At 40.4% G+C, this 25,144-nt stretch overlaps 1 protein-coding gene across 2 annotated transcripts; it reads left to right on the forward strand.

Moving 5' to 3' along the window:
• Positions 1–90: 90 nt before the first annotated feature.
• On the forward strand, positions 91–24,378 carry LOC104100548 (serine/threonine-protein phosphatase BSL3). Of its 2 annotated transcripts, XM_070177598.1 has the most exons (21): positions 108–1,149; positions 1,379–1,439; positions 1,533–1,611; positions 1,698–1,777; positions 1,892–1,986; positions 2,065–2,164; positions 7,742–7,811; positions 15,252–15,353; positions 15,436–15,517; positions 15,615–15,794; positions 16,798–17,053; positions 17,153–17,393; positions 17,473–17,643; positions 20,856–21,094; positions 21,982–22,066; positions 22,182–22,280; positions 22,354–22,553; positions 22,632–22,707; positions 23,228–23,363; positions 23,465–23,601; positions 23,684–24,378. In XM_070177598.1, exons 1-21 carry the CDS (start codon positions 747–749, stop codon positions 23,765–23,767), a joined length of 2,976 nt encoding a protein of 991 aa, XP_070033699.1. In that variant the 5' UTR covers positions 108–746; the 3' UTR covers positions 23,768–24,378. The 2 variants fall into 2 exon arrangements, with proteins under 2 accessions (XP_070033700.1, XP_070033699.1); XM_070177599.1 differs by lacking the exons at positions 22,632–22,707; positions 23,228–23,363; positions 23,465–23,601; positions 23,684–24,378 and having other exon boundaries at positions 91–1,149; positions 22,234–22,280; positions 22,354–22,496.
• Positions 24,379–25,144: the final 766 nt, after the last annotated feature.

Here is a 25,144-nt window from a genome sequence, read left to right on the forward strand (position 1 = left end):
TTTAATAATGACTCTTAACCAATCATGAACATTATCTTTAGCCAAAGCCCCCTCTCATCCCATATGTATTTGTCAGGTTGAATCACTTTCATACATCTCCACACGCGCCGATCCTGCGCGTCTCATAAAATCCTTCTTGTTCACGAGGGAATCCCTCCCGTTGAAATCGGAACCGGTTATCACCGTTAAAGCTGTTGTACCACATGATGTAATATCTTGTACGATCTGCAAAAAAAAAGTGTAAATCTCGCATCAGGACTTGTACCCTGAGAGGTAAAAATAAAGTCCACTGTAGTCAGATTTCTTCATAGCCATTTGACAGATGAGAGAGACAGAGGTACTTTATGTGCAGAAAAATACGTATAAATTTATAGATACAGATAGATATATCTAAATGTGCGCCTGTACATACATTTAAATATTCGTAGAGAGAGAGAGAGAGAGAACGAGTGATCGAGGATTGGACAGAGAAGAGAGTTTTAGTGTGAAAAACTGTTCGGATTGGTATTCCTCGACCGCCTTGAAGTTTCTTCAGAAAGAAGAAGAGAGAAGAAAAACCTAGAATTTCCTCTCTTTTGGTCTGTAATTTTCTCGTAAATTTTGGATGTGTTTGAATCAGAGGATTTGAAATTGTGATTTTCGACATTTGGGGTTTGAATTGGATTGGATATGTTGATCCAAAATGCGCATGGTTGAGAATTTGAGCTCCGATAAGCTTAAGAATCTAGGGTTTGGAGGTGGGGGATATGGATGTGGATTCAACGATGTCGCCGGAATCCGATCACGATCAGAATAACGGCGCGTCGTCGGAGCAGCTAAACGGCCAGTCATCGACTGGAGGATCTCCGCCGGAGACTCCTCAGGATCAGCAGCATCCGGCAACTTCTCAGCAGCAGCAGCAGGACAGTACTCCGGTGGCGGGGCCGAGGTGTGCTCCAGCGTACTCGGTGGTGCACGCTGTTCTAGAGAAGAAGGAGGATGGTCCAGGGTCGAGGTGTGGGCATACCTTAACGGCTGTACCGGCGGTTGGAGAGGAGGGTAGCGCCAATTACATTGGTCCTAGGCTTATTCTCTTTGGTGGTGCAACTGCGCTTGAAGGGAATTCTGCTGCTTCAGGGACTCCTTCTTCTGCTGGAAGTGCTGGAATTCGTATGTTTCCTTGAAGTCTCCAAATTATCCAACTTGTACCCTTTTTGTCTGAGCAATTTTTGGACTTGACTAGGATATGATCTTTCCAGTTATGCAGACTAAATGAAACGAGTAAAGTGACTTTTACTGGTCTCAGAAAACCTCTGAATACAATGTTTATGCGTAAAAAAAAAAAACAGAATTTGATTTTTGTAGAATAATCAATTGATAGAAGAGATCTTAATTGCAGGTTTAGCAGGTGCTACAGCTGATGTGCACTGCTATGATGTTTTGACAAATAAATGGTCTAGGTAAGTGCCTATTGGTGTCACTGATAAGCTACTTTCAGTTTTGTGGTTTACTGAGATTGGATAAAGTATGTCTCTGTTTCTTAATAATCACAGGATGACTCCTATAGGAGAGCCACCCACGCCAAGGGCTGCTCATGTTGCTACAGCCGTTGGAACCATGGTTGTTATTCAGGTTGGTATAAACTTATATTACTTTGTCTGAATCGTGCATGATCATCTACTTCAGCTAGTTAAGATGCTCTATCTTATCCATCCCAGGGTGGAATTGGTCCAGCTGGTTTGTCAGCTGAGGATCTTCATGTTCTGGACCTTACACAACAGCGCCCGCGATGGCACAGGTTAGCATTTAGCAGTTCAAGTAATGACTTAGTTTCAATGAACGTGGTGCATGCTGGTGAGGTGTGAAATTTGGAAGTGCTGATCAACTACTGAAATAATTCTGACATTTTCAGGGTTGTGGTCCAAGGACCTGGTCCAGGGCCACGTTATGGCCACGTCATGGCTTTGGTAGGGCAAAGATATCTCATGGCTATTGGTGGAAATGATGGTCAGTCTCGTTAAAAGGCCCTCCCCATCTTTTAAGCATATAAAGTTTAAGAAATAAAAAGTTGATCCATTATTTCAGGAAAACGACCTCTAGCGGATGTTTGGGCCTTGGATACAGCTGCCAAGCCATATGAATGGCGCAAATTGGAACCTGAGGGTGAAGGTCCACCTCCTTGCATGTAAATTTCATGATCTCTTTCTTGAAGATGTGTATTTTAGTTCCTAAATGTACATGACTTTCATATTTTCTTGTTACTTTTGACTGTATTCAATTTGCTTTTCTGAACTTTATGTTCTTTATTACATGGTGAAGAACCTAAAGTTTTGTTTGTACATATCAATCAAAGAAGTAGCATGTGGTAAACAGTGGCAGTCTTCAGTGACTGTTTGGTTATGATTTATTGCTTAGAAGAATGAACCTGATCCCTTGACAAGGGAGGGATGGCCAACAGGTAACTCTCTCCTCCAACCACAAGGTTGGAATTTCAAGTCACCAAGGAATCAAAGTGGGAAAGAGTTATTGTTAGGCTCCTACAGGGTTTGGTTGTGGGGTTATCCATATAAGAAAATGCACCTGATCTTTTTTACGCTATTCATAAAAGAAAATGCCTCATGGTCATTTCTGACTTACTTACGTGGTGATGATTTTGTTATCTATTCCCAAGTTCCAAGTCCAATAATCCAGCTTCTTTTTTTGTCTTAAGGGAGGGGGTGTCTTCATTTCTTTGGCTTATAAAAGTATGTGTTTACTTATTAGAATTATGATGGATTATTGACATCTAAAAAGCTGGCCAGTTTCCGAGTGGTGTGTGCATTTGACGGCAGATAATTTAAGGAAATGAAATTGCATCATAGTTCGTTGGTTTTGCTTGTGTATAAAGTAGGCATGAAGTGAACCATTTTCTGGTGCACTTTTGCGATAGAGTTATTAGCTTTGTTCCTTTTCATTTTCAACAATATGTGAACGCTACCTGAAACAGTTGCAAAGTCCTCGAGTGGTTGGAGGATGAAGAAGCTGGATACCAGAAATAAAGAGCTGTTGAAGGTCACTCCTCATTTTCTTTTCTTGTTAATTTGAACGGAAAGAAAAACGATACTTAAGTGTGTAGAAAATCCTTTGAGGAGAGCTAAGAGCTCCCTTTTGCTTAATATATGCTTTTGGTGTTATAAGATATTCCATAATGTATTTGATATAAACCATACTTATCAAATACTGGAGGAAAAGAAACAACAGATGTTTTGAAGTTACTAGCAGCTCCATTCAAGTAGTTAAAATGAGTTGTATTTTAGATCTGCACTTTTGGTGTAAAGAGTCTTCTGTAGTAGATGCTGAATCTATATTTTTGGAAGCCTTGTAAAATACACAAGGGCTGTAGCTTGTAAATTCTGTTGCCAGTACATTTTGTACTGACGAATACAATGTTATCATTCTAAAAAATAAAAAATAAAAAAATCTTTGTGTGGGACATGCTATTGGGAAATTGCTTAGATCTTTTTACTTTTAAAAAGAAGTATTGAGCTTGTTATAGTTGCAAGTGCAATATTAGAGAAGATCATTTGAGATGGTTTGGTCATGTCCTACGTCGACCTTTAGATGCACATGAAGAAAGTTGTTTCAAAGACGTAGAATCTCTTGAATTTGTGCAGACTTGGAGAAAAATAGGTTATAATGAAAGAAAATGATCCATATATGTGATAACAAATTTTTGTTGGGATTGAGGCTCAGTCATATTGGTAAACTCACTTTAGGTTCAATATTATTTTGGACTCTTTTAATAATGTTGGAAATTTGTTACCTGTAGAAATTTAGAGCTTTCTAGTGTTAGAGAGCATAATTTTTTTTATAATTTGAATAGAACGAGTCGAAATGAAGAGATTTGGATAGTAATAATTCATATAGCGAGCTCAACTAGCTTCATTGTGAGACTGAGTTGCTATATTGGTTAATTATTCCAACTGTTAATTTACTCGGAAGTATTTTCCATGAAATTTAAATTTAGCTTTTAACGTAGCATGTGATGTGTGGATTAGGCGCATGTCACGGGTTCAAGCCCTGGCGCAGACAAAAGCGAGGTATTTAAATGGAGAATGTTAGGGGCCATTATCCACCGAGTCTCAAATTGTGTGCCACTAGCCATCGTGGATTTCTTGGCTATAAAACACGAGTTATCAATTCCGATTTACTGGTGCGCAACACAAACTTCTTTTCCGTATTAGTGTTGACATGAGATAACTATGTTGTGGGATTTGTTCACTACAGTCAAAAGAATCAAGAGGCGTTACTACGTATTGTAAATAAAGCACATGGACTACTTAATAAAGACTTGCGAGGAAAATGACATTCCTTTTCTAGTATTGTCTTTAGAGTAGAGAAATAGTCATTAAGTTTAAGAAATAGTTCCTTTAAATCAAGATTTTAAAGTTGAAAAGTTGTTATACATTTTAAGTCACATGCTTTTTACCATATCCTTGATCCTCTGTCAACATTTTGTTCACTTCCTTGTATTCGACGCTTTCGAACATTTGACACATCAAAATATAAATTTACTTCCAACACTCGAAACGTTTGGTGTATCAAACCATTAGAGATATGATGGTAGGATGGAAGTTCAAATGGATGAGTCGAATAAGGAGATCACTCATGTGGATAATATGGTAAGAAGAGAACCACAGAGCGTTTGAAGGAGTTGAAAATACTGTCATACAACTTAGTGGAATCTTCTTATTTTTTTTGAGTAAGGTAACAATATATTCATCAGCACCAAGTTGGTACTGGTATCCAAAAAAAGAATGTACAAATTACAGAGGGCCTTGTATCTTAGAAAGAATATAAGAAATCTACAAGTAATTCTGCATCCTCTATATTGTTCTCTTTACACCAGAATTGAAAAGACAAAAAACAATTCAGCTTAATTCTTTGTATGGAACTAATTCTATCCTCAACACATCTATGATTCCTTTCTGTCCACACCGTCCACCATATACATGCTGGCACCATTCTCCACCATAGCTTCTGACTCTTCCTTGTTTCAATATAATTCCAGCACCACAAAAGGTCCTTGGTATTCTTTGTCATTACCCATCGTATTCCTGCCAGGGAAAGGAATAACTGCCACAGAGTATCAGTTACTTTGCAATGTAGAAAGAGATGGCTAGTGGTTTCTTCCTCCTTCTGACACAAGAAACATCTGGAAGTCATAGGAATCCCCCTTAACCGCAAAACTTCATGAGTGAGACAAGCTTTCCTGGCCACCAGCCAAGAAAAACATGTGACCTTAAAAGAGGCTTTAATCTTCCATATGTATTTCCATGGCCAACTAGATAATTGAGCACCTTCTGACAAAAAATAATATGCAGAACTGACTGAAAACCTTCTCGTGTTTCCTTCATTCCATATCACTGTATCCTCAACATTCCTGGTACCATGAAAAATTCCCAGAACCTTCAGCATTTCAGCCACCCTACCGATTTCCCAATCATTTAGGAGCCTTCTGAAAGAAAAATTCCAACCCTGTAAATTCCATGCACCTTCTATTATAGATTGAGGTGTAGTTGTTAAGCAAAATAGTTCTGGGAAAAAATCTTTCAAAGGACCATGCCCTAACCAAGTATCACTCCAAAATAATATTCTTCTTCCATTACCAACTGTGAATCCAATGTTTAAAGCATACTCCTCCCAAAGCTTCCTAACTGCCTTCCATATGCTTGTTCCATAGGGAGAGTTGACTGGAGGGGTGATCCATTGCCCTTGCTGCCCATATTTGTGGCTAATCACTCTCTTCCATAAGGCACACTCTTCTGTGTTAAATCTCCATAGCCATTTCCACAATAAACTTTTATTATGCAGTCTGAAATTTCTGACCCCCAAACCTCATTCTTTCTTGCTGGACATGACAGATTTCCATCTAACTAGATGAAAACATCTAGTCTCCTTGCAACCTTGCCACAAAAAATTCCTTTTGTGAGAATCCAATCTTTTTTCCACCTTAGTAGGCAGTGGAAAAAGAGACATAACATAAGTTGGCAAAGCATCCAAAATGCTGTTAATCAATACGATCCTGCCTCCCTCAAAGATAGATATTGAGCCTTCCATTTTGCTAGTCTCTTCTCACATTTATCAATCACACCATTCCATATTTCCATAGCCTTATTTTTTGCCCCCAGGGCCAAAACCAAATATACAGTAGGAAGTTTCCCAATGTCACAACCCAATGACCATAGCCTTAGTGGAATCTTCTTATTTTTGTTTTTCATTTTTAACAGATTGGAGTGCACGTGATTTTGATGACTGATGCTCTTGGCAGAGAATTTGTTATTTGCATAAGTTTTTATTTGCAGCTCGTGTGCAGGAAAAATAAATAAATTATTGACTTGATAAATCACACTCAAAAAATCTGATGTTTTCGGAAGTGGTGGTGGTTGTTATTGTGCTTAAACCTTGTTCAGAAAACCAAATATACAGTAGGAAGTTTCCCAATGTCACAACCCAATGACCATAGCCTTAGTGGAATCTTCTTATTTTTGTTTTTCATTTTTAACAGATTGGAGTGCACGTGATTTTGATGACTGATGCTCTTGGCAGAGAATTTGTTATTTGCATAAGTTTTTATTTGCAGCTCGTGTGCAGGAAAAATAAATAAATTATTGACTTGATAAATCACACTCAAAAAATCTGATGTTTTCGGAAGTGGTGGTGGTTGTTATTGTGCTTAAACCTTGTTCAGAAAACCATACTGTATGGACTATTTCAGTAAAGATATATACGACATTGACGTCAAAGAAGAGAGATTTGCTGAACTATTGGTATCAGCATTTCCGTGGATAAGTCCTTATTTTTGAAGAGGTAGATATCATGTAAATGTTGCCCTGGTATGATTTTAGGAAACTAAAACTTGAAATTCCACAAACTATTGCTACCATTTGATGGTTGAGTGGCTCAATTTTGCACCTCGCTGGCATGTTCTTGGTTTCAAATCAGTTTCACTTGCTGATGGAGTTGCCATCTCTCTAGAATAGCATATTTTCTTGCACCTACTTTTCGGATTTCATACATGATAAGGGGAGCTCCTTTTCTGAGGTTTTAATAGTGAAGTAAAATTACGAATTCTCGATATCATAAGAAAACAAGTTTATTCCTTCTGGTGATGTTTCTTATAAGTTTTTCGATGACCTAGAAGAAAATAAAGAATTCAACGAAACAAAGAAGATATACCTTGGCTTGTCTTCTAGGGAGTTTGGTTGAGGCATAGGATAACAATATGGCCATTCCAGGTTCAAAATCCGCAACTACACTCAGTGTGAGCCCATCTGCTGTAGTCATTATTGGCAGGTCTTTGTTACGTGTGCTTATATTGCAGGTTGTCTTGGTTGATTAGTTTAGGTGCATGCTCGATGGCTTGGACACACCAAACATAAACATGACAAAGGCTCAAGCAGTGGGATGTACATTTTTTTCTTATCTGAAGATGGTTATTTGATGAACAGTGGTGACAGTTTGAGCATATGTTGGTCTCTTATTTTTTCAAAACTTCTACATTTTTTTTAGCAAAGTCTCTTTAGACTGTACTGTTTGTTGAACTAAAGCTGTCGGAGTGCATTTTACACATTTGCATCTTCATCTATTCTGAATTTTGTTTGTGTATTCTCACTAGTTTCCTCTGGTGATGTCCAACTGAAGATAAATTCTTGTGAATCTAATCTGGTCCAAGTGTCTAGTAAGGTAATGAAGTCCTAATTTGCTCTTGTTACTTGGCTAGGTACGCAACTGCAAGTGCGCGATCTGACGGTCTTCTTCTGCTTTGTGGAGGGAGGGATGCCAATAGCGTGGTGAGTGAAGCATGCTTTCTGATGCAATAAGAAAAAATGATGGATTTTATACTGATTTACTTGTTCCCTTGGTTTTTATCATTAGCAGTTTTACTTGCACTTAGAAGTTAGAAGGATATCTCGCAGAAAGATTGTTCTCTTTCTTGAACCAATCATGCTTTCTTTGTCTCAGCCTTATCTCCTTCTCTCTCCTTCTCTGACTCCTCTTCTATTTCAATTTCCTCACATAGAGTCAGTCTCTTATTTTATTATGTGAATCACCTCTTCTAAAAAGTTTTGCTGCTAGGGAAGGGACTCTTTTACTCATTTACTTGTCTTTTCTGCATCCTCATATGTGAGACAAACTACCTCATCGGCCAAGTGCATGCAAACTGCTTTTCTTATGATAGGTTGCATTGAGAGTTGAATTTGAAAAAATTGCTTAGACAAGGACACCTTTGTTTACTTAATTATGTCTGTAACCATTTTATGTGAACATCCTCTGTTTCTCTGCCCCAAATTTTGCGCATCTGTTTGGAGGTGCTTCCCTTTTCCCATTTCATGTACCTACTTAGTGGTTAATCGCTTTAATGGATAAAACTTGAGTGGAGCTCTTTATCTTTCCCATTTTTGTTGAATATACTCCTTTACTATTTCTATGGAGAACGGTGTGTTTCTTATTCCCTCACTTTTTTGTCATGTCCTCTCACCTTCCTTTCTAGCTTTGCCTTACGTCTCATGATTGCACTCTGCAGATCTCTCTAATCTCTAGCCTGCTCCTTCTTGATCCCTACCTTGGTTGTACTCCATTGTGTTGCCACCTTGCTCTCCCTGATCTACCCATCTGCCCAACGCCCCAACCTCTGCTGGGAAACCGTTTTCCCAGTGCCAGCCTTCCCCTCCCCTTCTCTGGTACTAACACAATCCTCATTCCCATGATCCCTGCAACCTTCTGCTCGGTGATACTCCATTAATCTGCAGCCACTCTATTTTGCCGCTTTGACTTATGTGCGGTAGAACCTAGCCTTACATTTGGGGAAAAGTTCATTGCCAAAAAAAAATGATCCCCACCCAAGAACCTAGTGAAAGAAGAACAAGATTTGATCGATTCACAATTGGCTGTATGTGCAGTAAAATCTTAAGAACATAGTAAAAAGAAATTGTCAGGGTACAAAACTTTGTTTCCCAATGCCTGCTCAAGTAAATGTTTGATTGTGTTATAGCCTTTAATGTTGCGGAAGATGCGACTTCTTCTCATACTTTGAGATATCAGTTGGTGGATTTGTTTATTGAAGAGAAAGCTGATTTTCATCTATAGCATTGTTTCTGTTTTATTAGTTGTAAGTATTTTGGTTGATTCTGTTGTCTCTTTCTGGTTTACAAAAGGCATATGAGTGCAAAGCTAGTTAAGAAAGGGGAGAGAGGACCAAAAAGAGGTTATGTGACCCATAAAATTAGGGGAAGTGTGCTAGTAACTAGAGGCGTGTAAAGTCCTACCATAGTCCCTAAATGCTTTGCCAACAACTTATGATCGAAATCTCATATTATTTTGACCTTTAGTTTTATTTGTTTTGTGAGAAGGCACGGGAGAAAATATGTTATTGATATATTGAATGAATGAATAATACTACACAAGAGGTCCTTATTTATAGCTATACTATACAAGGACATACTACTCCTCTACCGATGTGGGACAATACTACACTATATACATGCTGTAAATTAACACTCCCCCTCAAGCCGGTGCATACAAATCATATGTACCGAGCTTGTTACATATATAACTAATACGAGGACCAGTGAGAGACTTGGTGAAGATATCTGCAAGTTGATCATTTGACCTCACAAACTTTGTAGCAATCTCTCCTGAAAGTATCTTTTCTCTGACGAAGTGACAATCAATCTCAATGTGTTTAGTTCTCTCATGGAACACCGGATTTGATGCAATATGAAGGGCAGCTTGATTATCGCACACAAGTTCCATCCGACTGATTTCACCAAATTTCAACTCCTTGAGCAATTGTTTGGTCCAGACTAGCTCACATGTTGCCATAGCCATTGCTCGATATTCTGCTTCTGCACTAGACCGAGCAACTACATTCTGTTTCTTGCTCTTCCAGGACACCAAATTTCCTCCTACTAAAACACAATATCCAGACGTAGAACGTCTATCAGAAGGTGATCCTGCCCAATCAGCATCTGAGTATCCAATGATCTGCTCATGACCTTGATCCTCAAAGAGTAACCCTTTGCCTGGAGCCGATTTTATATATCGAATAATGCGGACAACTGCATCCCAATGACTATCACAGGGAGAATTCATAAACTGACTTACCACACTCACAGGATAGGAAATGTCGGGTCTAGTCACTGTGAGATAATTTAATTTTCCAACCAGCCGCCTATAGCTTGCAGGATCGCTAAGCGGCTCCCCCTGTCCTGGCATAAGTTTAGAATTCGGATCCATCGGAGTGTCAACAGGTCTGCAACCTATCATCCCCGTCTCCTCAAGAATGTCTAAAGCATATTTTCTTTGAGAAATAACAATACCTGAGCTAGACTGGGCAACCTCAATACCTAGAAAGTACTTCAATCTGCCTAGATCCTTAGTTTGGAAGTGCTAGAAGAGATGCTGTTTCAGGTTGGTAATACCATCCTGATCATTGCCAGTAATAACAATATCATCAACATAGACTACCAGATAAATACAGAGACTTGAAGCAGAGTGCCGATAAAATACAGAGTGATCAGCTTCACTACGAATCATGCCAAACTCCTGGATAACCGTGCTGAACTTACCAAACCAGGCTCGAGGAGACTGCTTTAGACCATAAAGTGACCGACGCAAGCGACATACAAGGCCACGAGACTCCCCCTGAGCAACAAAACCAGGTGGTTGCTCCATATAAACCTCATCCTCAAGATCACCGCGAAGAAAGGCATTTTTAATGTCCAACTGATAGAGGGGCCAATGACGAACCGCAGCCATGGATAGAAAAAGGCGGACTGAAGCCACTTTAGCCACGGGAGAGAAGGTATCACTATAATCGAGCCCAAATATCTGAGTATATCCTTTGGCAACAAGACGGGCCTTAAGTCGATCAATCTGTCCATCGGGACCAACTTTGACTGCATAAACCCAACGACAACTAACAGTAGATTTACCTGAGGGAAGAGGAACAAGCTCCCAAGTACCAGTTGTATGTAAAGCAGACATCTCGTCATTCATAGCCTGGCGCCATCCTGGATGAGACAACGCTTCACCTGTAGACTTAGGGATGGAAACTGAGGACAAAGAAGATATAAAAGCATAATGGGGAGATGACAGACGATGATAGCTCAAACCGACATAATGAGGATTAGGGTTAAGTGTGGTCCTTATACCTTTCCGAAGTGCAATCGGTGTACTAGGAGCAGGGTCCGCAGCAGGAGCAGGGTCAGGTGCAGGACGAGAACCAGTTGGGCCTGATGGAGGACGCAAACGACGATGATAAGTCAAGAGTGGTGTTCCTGTGGCCGGGGAACTAGGGGGAACAACACTAGACTCCTCAACGGTTGGTATGGATGAAAACTCTGTGGTCGAAGGTGGAGGAGGAGCTATAGTAAACTCCTCAAAGGTCGGTATAGGTAAGACCTCAGATATATCATGGTGGTCAGCAGAGGTAAAGAAAGGTTTAGACTCAAAAAATGTGACGTCAGCTGACATAAGGTACCTACGAAGATCTGGAGAATAACAACGATATCCCTTCTGAACACGAGAATAACCAAGGAAGACACACTTGAGAGCACGGGGAGCTAACTTATCTTTCCCAGGGGCTAAGTTATGAACAAAACACGTGCTCCCAAAGACACGAGGTGGAAAAGAGTATAAGGGTGACTGGGGAAACAATACTGAATGCGGAATCTGATTCTTGATGGGAGATGAAGGCATCCGATTAATCAAATAACAAGCTGTGAGAACTGCATCGCCCCAAAAATGCAACGGAACACGAGATTCAATTAGAAGTGTGCGAGCAGTCTCAATAAGGTGCCTATTCTTTCTCTCAGCAACCCCATTTTGCTGAGGGGTATAAGGACAAGATGTCTGATGAATAATTCCCTGAGAAGTCATAAATTGCTGAAATTGAGAAGATAAATATTCTAAGGCATTATCACTGCGAAAAATGCGAATAGAAACACCAAATTGGTTTTTGATTTCAGCACAGAAACTCTGGAATATAGAAAATAACTCAGAACGATCTTTCATTAAGAAAAGCCAAGTACATCTTGAATAATCATCAATGAAACTGACAAAGTAACGAAATCCCAAAGATGAACTGACTCTACTAGGACCCCATATATCAGAATGAACTAAGGAGAAGACAGACTCTGCATGACTCTCAACACTACGCGAAAAGGAGGCTCGGGTATGTTTCCCAAGTTGACACGACTCACAATCTAATGTAGACAAACTAGATAAACTAGGCACCATCTTCTGAAGTTTGGATAAACTCGGATGTCCTAAACGTCTGTGGATTAGATCTGGAGGATCTGTAACTAGACATGTTGTGGAAGGACTGAGTGAGTTAAGGTAGTAAAGGCCTTCTGATTCACGTCCTGTACCAATTGTCTGTCCCGTACTGCGGTCCTGCATAATAAAAGAATCGTCAATAAAGTATATACCACAATGGAGGGCACGAGTCAAACGACTAACAGATGCAAGACTAAAAGGACAGCCAGGGACATAAAGAACGGAATCTAGGGTGATAGAAGACAAGGGATTAGCTTGTCCAACTCCTTTTGCCTTAGTTTGACATCCATTGGCTAAAGTAACAGTGGGAAGAGACTGTGAATATACAATATTTGACAAAAGTGATATATTACCAGAGATGTGATCAGAAGCGCCGGAGTCCATGACCCATGGGCCAAGAGTGCTAGACTGGGAAACACAAGCAAAAGAATTACCAGAAACAGAAGTATCAGTCTGAGCAACTGAGGCTACTTGTGGAGATGTCTGCTTACTTGCTCGATACTGAAGGAGCTCATTATATTCTTCTTTAGATAAAGAAAATCCTTGGTTACCTGGAGTCTCGGTCTGAGCAATGTAAGCATTTTTGGGTGGACGACCATGTAAGGAATAACACATTTCACGAGTGTGTCCAAGTTTGTGACAATAAGAACACTTGGGTCTAGATCTTCCAAAACGACCTCCTCCTCGTCTATGCTCCATAGTTTGAGATGCCCGAACATCCATTGTCTGGGATGCAAGAACAGAGGAATCAAGTATCTGTGATGAGCTCACTGGTGGACTTGGTGCTGCAGCAAGGCGGAGTAATCGAGAGAATAATTCATCAACTGTCGGGACAGACGGACTAGCCAAAATCTGGTCGCGTACTGAATCAAGATCATTAGGAAGTCTAGCGAGGGTAAGAACGAGAAACATCTTCTGTCGCTGCTCTTGTTGTTTTTCCACACTAGCCGAAACTGGCATCAACTTCTCAAATTCCTCCATGACTGCCTGTACTTGACCCAAGTAAGTAGACATATCCAATTCCTGCTTCTTTAAGTTTGTCATCCGTGATATCACATCATAGAAGCGAGATATGTCATTAGTGTATAAGGTGCGTGCCTTTGCCCAAACCAAATAACATGTCTGGAATGGACGAAACAAGGGCATCAACTTGGAATCAATAGATCGCCACAAGATGCTACATAACTGAGCATCGATTTTTGCCCAAAGTGCTATTGCCTTTTCATCTCCATCGCTAGACTGTTTGATTAGATGATCTTGAACACCTTGACCTCTACACCATAACTCGACAGATGAAGCCCAAGCTAAGTAGTTTGAACCTCCCATTAAAGGTTCCGAGGTAATAATAGCACTAGAATTTCCAGAACTCATGTTTCTAGACCCAAAAGCATCAAATCCCAAAGACATTGTTGCAAATTATTACCAAATAGGAGAAAGAATCAACTGTAATCCACTGAAACAGTGTATGGAAACACAGAAACAGAATACTGAAAACTGTAGCTGCCGGAATCTACTGTAGCTATCGGAATAGTACTGTAGCTACCGGAAAAAAAACTCAAAGTTGTCGGAATGAAATGAAAACAGTAGGGGTAGGATCGGAATTACCAGGCGACCCAACTGTTCTGAAGGAAGATTTTCAAAAAATGGCCGGAAGTGGTCGTACGCGCCGGCGCGTGAGCTCACGCGCGTGAGATTCTGGTGGCGCGTGAGGCTGCTTCTGCCGGAGTTGTTCACTGGGGTTTGGTCGCCGGACAGTGACGACTCTTGTGGTAGTGTTGGATTTTGCACAACACTGACAGAAATGAAGCAGATAGAAAACAACCTTAAAAAATACTGATTTCTCTTTCCCGGAATCGCTGGAATTTATGCACAGCGATAAGTCTCTCACAATTGCTCTGATACCATGTGAGAAGGCACGGGAGAAAATATGTTATTGATATATTGAATGAATGAATAATACTACACAAGAGGTCCTTATTTATAGCTATACTATACAAGGACATACTACTCCTCTACCGATGTGGGACAATACTACACTATATACATGCTGTAAATTAACATGTTTTTCAGTAGGTTATGACATTTGCCTCCTCAAACTACATTTCTAAAGACATTTCCTCTAACTTAAGTAACGCAAAGCCCTTTTTTCGCTATAAAATAAAGGACATAAGAGTAAAAAGAGAGATTTCTATGATTTGTATTTTCTGTAGTTTGTGTCGAGTGTTGTAATTTGATGTGATATCTTGTTAACATATCCTGTCTGTTAGATACTTCCTACTATTGTTTCTGTACTCTTTCCCTATGTCACTTAAAAATAACAGACTTATCAACTATCTTTTCTGGATTTTTATGCCCAAGAAACTGTCAGTGAAAATGATGCTGTGTTGAGCTTCATCCACTTAAATACTGCAATAATAATTTGAGTGGTGGAGCGGATTTGTGATTTGAGATTAATGAACAGTGGATGTCTGGGGCTTGAGGTTAAGGAAGTATATGCAGCATGATATGATGGTACTTCAGAAAACTGTGTTTTCAACTTCCACCATGTGATGGGTTTAGTTGGATACCTCAAAGGTTATGGGGATTATAGTGCAATCATGCAGGGCAGAAAATTTTTTGTACCGACTATATGAGTACGTATATGGGGTTGCATAAGTGTCCAGTGAAGTGTCTGGTTTTTGATATTCTTAGTGTATTCTTTAGAGCCATAAAGTATCCACACCTATACTACACCTGTTCGACATGGGTTCGTCAAAACAGATGTGAAGATCCATGTAACATAAGTGATGAACTCGAGAGTTCTGTTTTTTGTTTGGTCTTTCATCTTCTTTTGGTCTAATTGATAATTGGATGGGGCCCTGAGCTTTTAAACTGTTACTTCCTCGTATGCTCTTGCGCTCATTGGTTGATGTACTTGTACTTACTTTTCCCACTGCTTTGTTGATCCACAGCCTCTGGCCAGTGCATATGGACTTGCCAAGCATAGAGATGGGCGCTGGGAATGGGCCATTGCTCCTGGTGTGTCGCCATCCTCTAGATATCAACATGCTGCTGTGCGTGTTTGTTTCATTCCTTTTATTAACTGCATACTTTCACATGGATACAGTATTTATCAATTACGTTCTGATATTATAGGTTTTTGTTAATGCTCGGCTCCATGTATCTGGAGGGGCACTTGGTGGTGGACGCATGGTGGAGGATTCATCTAGTATAGCCGGTATTTTTTACTTTTAGTCGATACATAGTGGATATAACACTTTTTGCACTGTTATGCTCATCCCTCACTATCATGGTTCTTTGCCCCCTTCTGGCAGTACTTGATACTGCAGCAGGAGTGTGGTGTGACACGAAGTCTGTTGTCACTAGTCCTAGAACTGGCAGATACAGTGCAGATGCAGCTGGGGGAGATGCTGCAGTTGAATTGACCAGACGTTGTAGACATGCGGCTGCTGCTGTTGGTGACTTGATATTTATTTATGGTGGTCTGCGTGGTGGTAAGACTATAAGATAGACATCAATCAATGTTTTTATATTTGCTTTCAAGTTTGATTTCAGATGACAATCATTCTTTTTCTTGGAATAGTAAAAAAGAAATTGTGAAGCAACTAAAAGTATCTTCTATCTTCTTTCTTCGACTCCAGGGGTGGTGCAGGATGTGCTATGGTTTAGGCATTCATAAGTGGTCTTCACTAGCTAAATCCCGTTCTCTAGTGTGCATATAGCCTGCTAGATTAAAGGTTTTCATGACACACACTAATGCTGGTTCCTGTGTCTTTCATCAATGTAACGCTTATCGTGCCACTGGTGCATAGCAAGTTATCTGACTCAGTAATTTGATATCACTGAAAAATACTCACATTGTCACTGTCAAGTACTGTATTATTATTATACCTTTCTTGGCCTTTTGGCTAAGATCAAGTGCTGAATTAATAGAGGGCATATTTCCAGTCTGGTGTAAAAGGATTTCATTCAAGAGTTTTAGAACTGGTCCACTTTAGCTGTAATGATGTGGTGCAACTCATACTGTTAAGTCATGTTTGCACCTAGATGAACAACTTTCCCCATTCAAAAAATTAACTGCAGTGAGGCCAGACAAGTGAGGGTAGCTCAATTGGCAAAGGTTGAGGGACTTGTGTCTTAGGTCATAGGTTCGAGCCTTGCGCCAAGAACTAACTCTGGTATTTAAATGGAGAAGGTTCCCGAGTTCCGGACACTGCGGTTGGCCTATAGGCTTGGCTCAAAACGGATTTTTCGGTCATAAAATAAGAGAGGGTCGCTCAAGTGGAAAGCACCCTCCACTTCCAACATTTACGGTGTGGGTTCAAGTCACCATGTTACTCTGTCAGATGTGAAAATCATACTTAGCCTCAAATGTATCTGTTGCATGTTTCCAACTGTAAGGAAAATAAGTAGTGTAATGAAAATACCTTGGGAGAAGTTATTCAGATCACTTCCTGGTTTCTGCAACAAGTTTAGTGCTGCTGTGTTTTGTCGCAGGGGTATTGCTAGACGACTTGCTTGTCGCCGAAGACTTTGCCGCTGCTGAAACAACTAGTGCAGCTTCACATGCAGCTGCTGCTGCTGCTGGGAGGATAGCAGGAAGGTATGGGTTTGGTGATGAAAGAACAAGGCAAACAGACCCTGAGGTAGTTAATGATGGCTCAGTTGTACTGGGAACTCCTGTTGCTCCCCCTGTAAATGGTGATATGTATTCTGATATAAGCACTGAAAATGCGACGCTTCAAGGATCTCGGTGAGTTTGCAGTTGCATAGGAACAACAGCATCTGCTATCTGTTTTATGATAATTGTATGATTAGTTTCTAAAGATCTATCTTGTGTTTTGTTTTGCAGGAGACTCATCAAAGGTGTTGAATATCTAGTGGAGGCTTCTGCCGCAGAAGCTGAGGCTATTACTGCTACCCTAGCGGCTGCAAAAGCTCGACAACAAGGTAATGGAGAAGTTGAACTTCCAGACAGGGATCGTGGAGCAGAGGCAACGCCAAGTGGAAAACAGGCGCCTACTTTGATCAAGCCCGATTCTGTCTTATCAAATAATTCTGTCCCAGCTGGAGTCCGGCTACATCACCGTGCCGTCAGTGTTCAAATCCTTAATGCTATGCTAGTCTTAGTGCTCATAAGGTTGACTAATGATGTGCCTTAATGCATTGAAGGTGGTTGTAGCTGCAGAGACTGGTGGAGCTCTTGGTGGCATGGTACGACAGCTTTCGATTGATCAGTTTGAAAACGAAGGCAGGCGAGTTAGTTATGGAACCCCAGAAAATGCAACAGCAGCAAGAAAACTATTGGATCGTCAAATGTCCATCAACAGTGTTCCCAAAAAGGTAAATGATTTGTCTCTATACGCATCGCCTGATTACATTCCACAATGTGGCTTACCATTATTTGTCTGATGTGTTATTCAGGGAAGTAAAAAGGGTAAACTGCTTGCAGTTAAAGCATAACTTTTGCTACATAAGTTGCTGTGTTGATTAGATCCATATTTGGCTCTTGCCTCTTTTTCTTTGGGTGTAGTTGCTTGAAGGACCATGTGTAACATCGGAATGGCCCGTTTGGTAGCACAAAAGTAACCCCCCCACCCACCCCCCCACCCCCCAAAAAAAAAAAACACACACACACACACACACACAAAGCATAGCTCTGTAGCAGGTGGAAGATAGGTGTTCTGGTGACTGTTGTACTGCTCCATTTATAATTGCAATAACTATCGGGGTATCAAGCTGCTTAGCCATACTATGAAAGTCTGGGAGAGAGTGGTAGAGCTAAGGGTGAGGAGGAGTGTGTCTATTTCCGAGAACCAGTTCAGGTTTTTGCCGGGGCGCTCGACTACAAAAGCCATCCACCTTGTTAGGAGATTGATGGAGCAGTATATGGAGAGAAAGGACTTGCATATGGTGTTCATCGACTTAGAAAAGGTATATGATAAAGTTCCGAGGGAGGTTTTGTGGAGATGTTTGGAGGCTAGAGGTGTACCTAGTGCCTAGTTAGGTTGATTAAGGACATGTATGATGGAGCAAAGACCCGAGTGAGGACAGTGGGTGGGGACTCAGACCGTTTTCCGGTTATAATAGGGTTGCAGCAGGGGTCGGCACTCAGCTCTTTTTATTTGCTCTGGCAATGGACGTACTGACGCGCCACATCCAAGGGGAGGTGCCGTGGTGCATGCTATTTGCAGATGATATTGTATTGATTGACGATACGCGAGACGGTGTGAACGCGCAATTAGAGGTGTGGAAGCAGACCCTGGAGTCTAAAGGTTTCAAGTTGAGCAAGACCAAGATAGAATACTTGGAGTGTAAGTTCAGTGGCGAGACTCAAGGCGGGGAAGGGGAGGTGAGGCTGGACTCGCAGGTCATCCCTAGGAGAGGAAGTTTTAAGTACCTTGGGTCTATTATTCAGGGGGATGGGGAGATTGAAGAAGATGTCACACGTCGTATTGGGGCGGGATGGATGAAATGGAGACTCGCTTCCGGTGTTTTGTGTAACAAGAAGGTGCCACCGAAACTTAAAGGTAAGTTCTACAGAGTGGTGGTCAGGCCAATGATGTTGTATGGGGCTGAGTGTTGGCTAGTTAAGATCGCTCATGTCCAGAAGATGAAGGTAGCAGAGATAAGGATGTTGAGATGGATGTGCGGGCACACCAGGTTAGATAGGATCAGAAATGAGGTTATTCACGACAAGGTGGGTGTGGCCCCTGTTGAGGACAAGATGCGGGAAGCGCGGCTTAGGTGGTTGGGTACTTTGGTCATGTGAGGAGGAGGAGCACAGACGTCCCGGTGAGGAGGTGTGAGAGGTTGACATTGGAGGGATTACGGAGAGGTAGAGGTAGACCAAAGAAGAGGTGGGGAGAGGTGATTAGGCAAGACATGGCGCAGCTTCAGCTGACCGAGGACATGACCCTTGATAGGAAGGTATGGAGGTCGAGAATTAGGGTAGTAGAGTAGGTAGTCTAGAGTGTTTATAACAGTAGTATTGGCACGTTGTCTCGCTTTCTGTTTGTATTAGGGTTTTTATGACTAGCCGTTGTGTCCTTTCATTGTTGATCACCTTACTATCTTATTGTTTTTATTCTGCTTTTATATGGCTTTTTGGCACTGTTCCTTGTCTATATTTTCATTAATGTGGTGCTTATGCTTTCCTGAGCCGAGACTCTATTGGAAACACCCTCTCTATCCTCACAAGGTAGGGGTAAGGTCTGTGTACACACTATCCTATTCAGACCCCACGTTATGGGATAATACTGGGTATGTTGTTGTAGTTTGTTTTCCCGGGAGAAATGGAGCTACCAAATAGAGGTCAGAGTTTAAAATGAAAATGCATATGGTGGAATGCATTATGATGTTCTTTAAAGCAAAATTTGAACTAATGTCAGACTGCTCATGTCTTACTCCTATCATTTTAATTTCTTCTTAAAGAATGTAACTGTATTTTGCCTCTAGTGAAAAGCAGTGTTCTACCAATTCCCTGCCTCAAGTTAACAATTACTTTAGTCTCTAGTGGGATTGGAATTTGAAAATGTGATAGATCATAATGTACGCGTCTTATCTTTGAGTTGGAGAGCGGAAAAATGGAGAGGAGTGTCTTGAAGATACCACCTGATAAGCTACTTTTCTTTCATCTTTCAAGACCGTCAAACCTCTTTTCTTCAAAAGAATCGAAACACATCAAAATTGTACCTTCCAGACTTAATAATAGAAGGGCCGGGCAGAAATATGCTAGGTTAGCTAGGTCTTCAACCATATCTTTTCATCGAAGAATGTGAGACCGCTCACCATTACTAATTGTATTGTCAGCTCTTTTCATTGATTGAAGGTTTCATTTTTTTCGTTAGATCTCCCAGCCAACAACCTAACCCTAGGTTTGCGATGACCTTGGTTGCATCTAAATTCCTATTCAATGTTTCATTTGGGATGGAAAGAAAAAGATTTGCTGATCTCGAAGTGAGGATGCTTCCTTCAGCATGAGCTGACCCTTTCAGAACAGTTTAAGAATGGGCGCAACTATTAGAGCCAGAATTCATCCAGGTTCTATTAATCATGAAGGGAGGAAAGAAAAAAAATCCAAAAGGAAATTTTAGAAGCAGCAAAGTGTAATTTTTGTTGCTTCATCTAGGAAATTTGGTTCCAAATATAGAAGTGAGTAGAACTCTAGGTCTCTAAGAAGTTGAATGAAGAACTGGAGACCGGAGAGTAAAAGTGTGTAACAGTACTTTGAAGGGAAGAAAGAGGGAGAATAATTTTTTTATTTCCTTATTTGTGTCTTGTGGCCTGTTAGGGTGAGTTCAGATATTTTTTTTGGGGGGGTGAGGGGGTTGGGGGGACACACTAGGTGGGGGGGGGGGATGCATACAATTGGACTGTCTTCCTTGATTCAATCAGGGTAATGAGTCCATAACCATTCTGAATCTCGAGCAAAGACTTACCTGCTCTGTAGAAAATGTAACTGCCATCATCTTTATAACTTAAGCTGTTATATTCGTATAAAGACAAATAACTGCATTTGTTAGTTATATCATTTCTTTTCCTTACTGTCTCAGGTGATTGCCCATCTTTTGAAGCCTCGCGGCTGGAAGCCGCCTGTTCGGCGGCAATTTTTCTTGGACTGCAATGAGATGGCTGATCTTTGTGACACTGCCGAAAGGATATTTGCGAGTGAACCTAGCGTTTTACAGCTTAGGGCTCCTATTAAGATATTTGGTGACCTGCATGGGCAATTTGGGGATCTTATGCGGCTTTTCGATGAGTATGGTTCCCCATCGACTGCTGGGGATATATCGTAAGTGCCTTGACTCAATCTAGCTTCTAGCTGTTTTATTTTCTGTCCAAGCCATTTGACTGCATAAATTCCTTGGATTGCAGTATTTTTTCGATTTACCCTCTTTTTGTTTTGAATGAATATTTTGATTGAAACTTGCGGGCGTCGCAGTTTGCTTGTTGTTGTAACTGTCTGGTGTCTCGGTACGGCTATCAGAATTCTGATACTGATTTTATGGAAAACGGTCATATTTACCCCTCTGCTTTTGAGAGTTGTTCATATCTACCCTCCATTTGAGTATTCGACTGTGTATAGCCCTACCGTTACACATTTGAACACAAATATCACTCAGCCGTTAAGAGACCCGAACCCATCATTAAAATCAACAAGTGAATACACATTTTAAAACATCCAGTTCATTTGCCCAAACCCATTATCCGACCCATCCAAAAATCTGTTTTAATTCGTAATATTTGCAAGGTCCGAATTATGCCCAATTGCTCAAATTAGGAATAATAATCGTATTCCTCATCTTGGCTGTGTTAGCCATATACTTTGCTTTTGTGCTATGGAACCATTTGATTGTAAAATCCTGTTGTCTTCAATTAAAGGGAAAAGATGAGACCAATAAACACTCTTGGTAAAAGTTATGTAGCATAACCAAATATCCCATGTAGCAGATTATGTAGCCTTTATACATCAAAACTTATATTCTAAGCGACACTTTACTTGGTCTCAGGTGAGGCTGTCACAATATTCTCTTGGTGTCTATTTGCTGTCTCTCATGTCATTCTGACTCCTGCAGACTTGTACCATTTTTTGGATTGATCTATCACTTAGATCAGTTTGATGTGTCAAGAAAGATTTGTTCTTCTAGTTTGATACTAATTTTGGTAAGTGAATACCAGGTATATTGACTACCTCTTCTTAGGAGATTATGTTGACAGGGGCCAGCATAGTTTGGAAACGATAACTCTTCTTCTTGCTTTAAAGGTACCTCTTGTGTATAATTCTTCTTGCTTTAGAGGTACTCTTATACCTGGTTGTTTGTATGCTTTCAACTTCTTGGTTACTCTGTGATTTTGATGATCATAAATTGATGCTTTAGGTTGAGTATCCCCTCAATGTACATCTAATTCGTGGCAACCATGAAGCTGCAGATATTAATGCGCTTTTCGGCTTTCGAATTGAGTGCATCGAACGGATGGTATGTTATGATTTACTGGGTGAAGCTTGTCCTTGCTGTCCAAGCTAGATACTGATGTCCAATTATGCAACAGGGTGAGCGAGATGGAATTTGGGCATGGCATCGATTTAATAGATTGTTCAACTGGCTTCCTCTGGCAGCATTAATCGAGAAAAAGATAATCTGTATGCATGGTGGTATTGGAAGGTCAATTAATCATGTTGAACAAATAGAAAATATCCAGCGTCCTATCACTATGGATGCTGGCTCAATTGTTCTTATGGATTTATTGTGGTTAGTCTCTCTCTTCTCTTGTGCTTCCTTCATTGACTTTACATACTCATATTTTCTCACATCAGTGTGTGTTTCTAGGTCTGACCCAACAGAAAATGATAGCGTTGAAGGATTAAGACCAAATGCAAGAGGTCCAGGGTTGGTCACTTTTGGGGTGAGTAATTTTCATTCCGTATCAATTTCAGTGAGTTAATTTTCTCTTGATCTTGTTTTGGGGTAGTGGAATCTTTTGTTTTCGTTCAACTATTGTCTCTTATTTTGGGAAGCTGCAACGTTCTTATTAGTTAACTGGAGTTACTTAAGAGGGCCCATTGCAGAAAGATATGATATTTCAAACATAAAAGTTGAGATTGCTCCATCTCTGCCCTCTTTTTCCACTTTGACATTCTATGGGCTGTCATTTTCTTGAGTTTGTTTTGTGCAAATTGCAGCATTTCCATCTTTGTAACTTGGATGTTTTTAATTTCTATGTCCAAGCTCTTTTCATTCAAGACAACTGAACTCATAAGTCCTTGAAGTCACTTATCTGTTTGCTGAACTGGAGTTTTAGTACTTCAGTTAATGTGGTGCTTGAATATTAGATATCACTGCTATTCTGTCTCAGGGGTCTTTAGTGTGATGTAGTTTCTCTAGCATTTCCTGTCGCACTAATGTAAACATTTGCATACATGCAGCCTGATCGTGTGATGGAATTCTGCAACAACAATGATCTTCAACTGATAGTCCGAGCACATGAATGTGTGATGGATGGATTTGAACGATTTGCTCAGGGACATTTAATTACACTTTTCTCAGCCACTAATTACTGTGGTATGATGTTACAAATTTTGGATGTTTGGAAGTTTTCTACTTTATTTATATGGTTTTATCTTTATGCAAAATATTAATGTTCTTTTTTTTTCTTTCTACAGGTACTGCTAATAATGCTGGTGCTATCTTGGTATTGGGTAGAGATCTTGTTGTAGTTCCAAAACTTATTCACCCGCTGCCGCCAGCAACATCTCCTGAAACTTCACCAGAGCGGCATATAGAGGACACTTGGATGCAGGTTTGTTATTTCCAGATCTTCTTCGACCCAAATATTCTTTGGTTTGATGTGTGTCTAATCACTCTTACAATTGTTGGGATAGGAGCTAAATGCTAACAGACCACCTACACCAACTAGAGGACGTCCTCAAGTTGCCAACGATCGAGGTTCTCTCGCTTGGATTTAGAATATAGTTCGATTATTTTGCTATACTTCCAGGCTCATGCTTACATGTAGGATTTCCAGTGATATGTACATAGCACGACACCATTCAGAGAGTTCCATGGAAATGCTTATCCTCTTGAAAAGTTGAAGGCTTGAGGCACCTTGGGGATTCTTCCACAGAAAAGATGCTTTCAGAGGATCAGATTTAGATATTGGAGGTTGCAGGCGCATGGTCTATTCATCATGATGCAGAGCAGTTCGGGGTTTCTGATAGTTGCCCTTTGTACATTGAGCCACAAGCAGGTAGAAGGATTTTATCATGATGCAGAGCCAGTTCCTGGTGGGTTTTTATTGTATTTTATTCCTTTTTAAGAGCCAGTTCCAGGTGGGTAGTGCTGGGTTTTTATTGTATTTTGTTCCTTGTTAATCCTACATATTTTTTTCATCGTTTAGGGTGTGTCTACGGTAGAAGAGGACTTGAGTCGTCCCCCACATATGATTGCTGTCGTAATTCATGTATCTTAGAGGTGGTTACTTTGTGTAATTGTATTGCTGCCTTGTAAAATGTTACTTCCACGTGAACAAGAAAAAGATACGAAAAAATAGCTGGTCATCTACTATTTATGTTTTTTATTTTCGTCTTCCTTTGAAGAAATTTAGAAACTCAGTTGGAAGCATAAGCTCCTTGTTTATTGCATACAGCGCCTTTAGATGTTTAGTATTCTCTCAATGCATCAAAAGAGGCAGAGAATTGCGTTGAGCTTTCGCCATTGACTACGTCTTTGGGTTTCTTCGAAAACAGTTTACTTTTATCAGTACTATGTCAGACTATTCTTTCATTCTACTTTTTACAAACTATCGTCAGGAGCAGTATCTTGTTGAGATGTGGAGATTGTGTTGTAGCGGGTTATTTGAATAAGGCACAAGCACCAATTTCTCTTGACCAACGGCCATTTGAAGTCTACATCTTCAACTCTCATATATTCTTGCAAACTTAAACATGTTTGACTACTGACGAAAGATTAACAGAATGATAGAGATGTAATTTAGGGGAAAGCGAATATGGCTTCTTCAGTATATGCACATTACCTTAATAAATGTATATTAGTTTCAGATTTTGCATACTTAGTCATTTACGCAATTGGAGCTAGAGAATACTGAAAATACATCAGATGTAATTCAGTCAGTCTTTCCATGTCATTCTCTAAGAGGTGAATTTCCCCTGCTCTCTCTCTCTCTCTCTCTCTCTCTCTCAACAGCTACATTTCTTGAACAGCTACTACCTACATAACCCCTCTCCCTCTTTTCAAGGAAGTGCATCTCAGACCCTATGTAGTTTTGTCCTTTTTTTAACAGTTCCTGACAGGTGCTTTTGTGGCTCTTCCCTCCAGCCCTGAAG

The sequence above is a fragment of the Nicotiana tomentosiformis genome, chromosome 6 (genome assembly GCF_000390325.3).
Source record: "Nicotiana tomentosiformis chromosome 6, ASM39032v3, whole genome shotgun sequence".
NCBI classification, from domain to species: domain Eukaryota; kingdom Viridiplantae; phylum Streptophyta; class Magnoliopsida; order Solanales; family Solanaceae; genus Nicotiana; species Nicotiana tomentosiformis.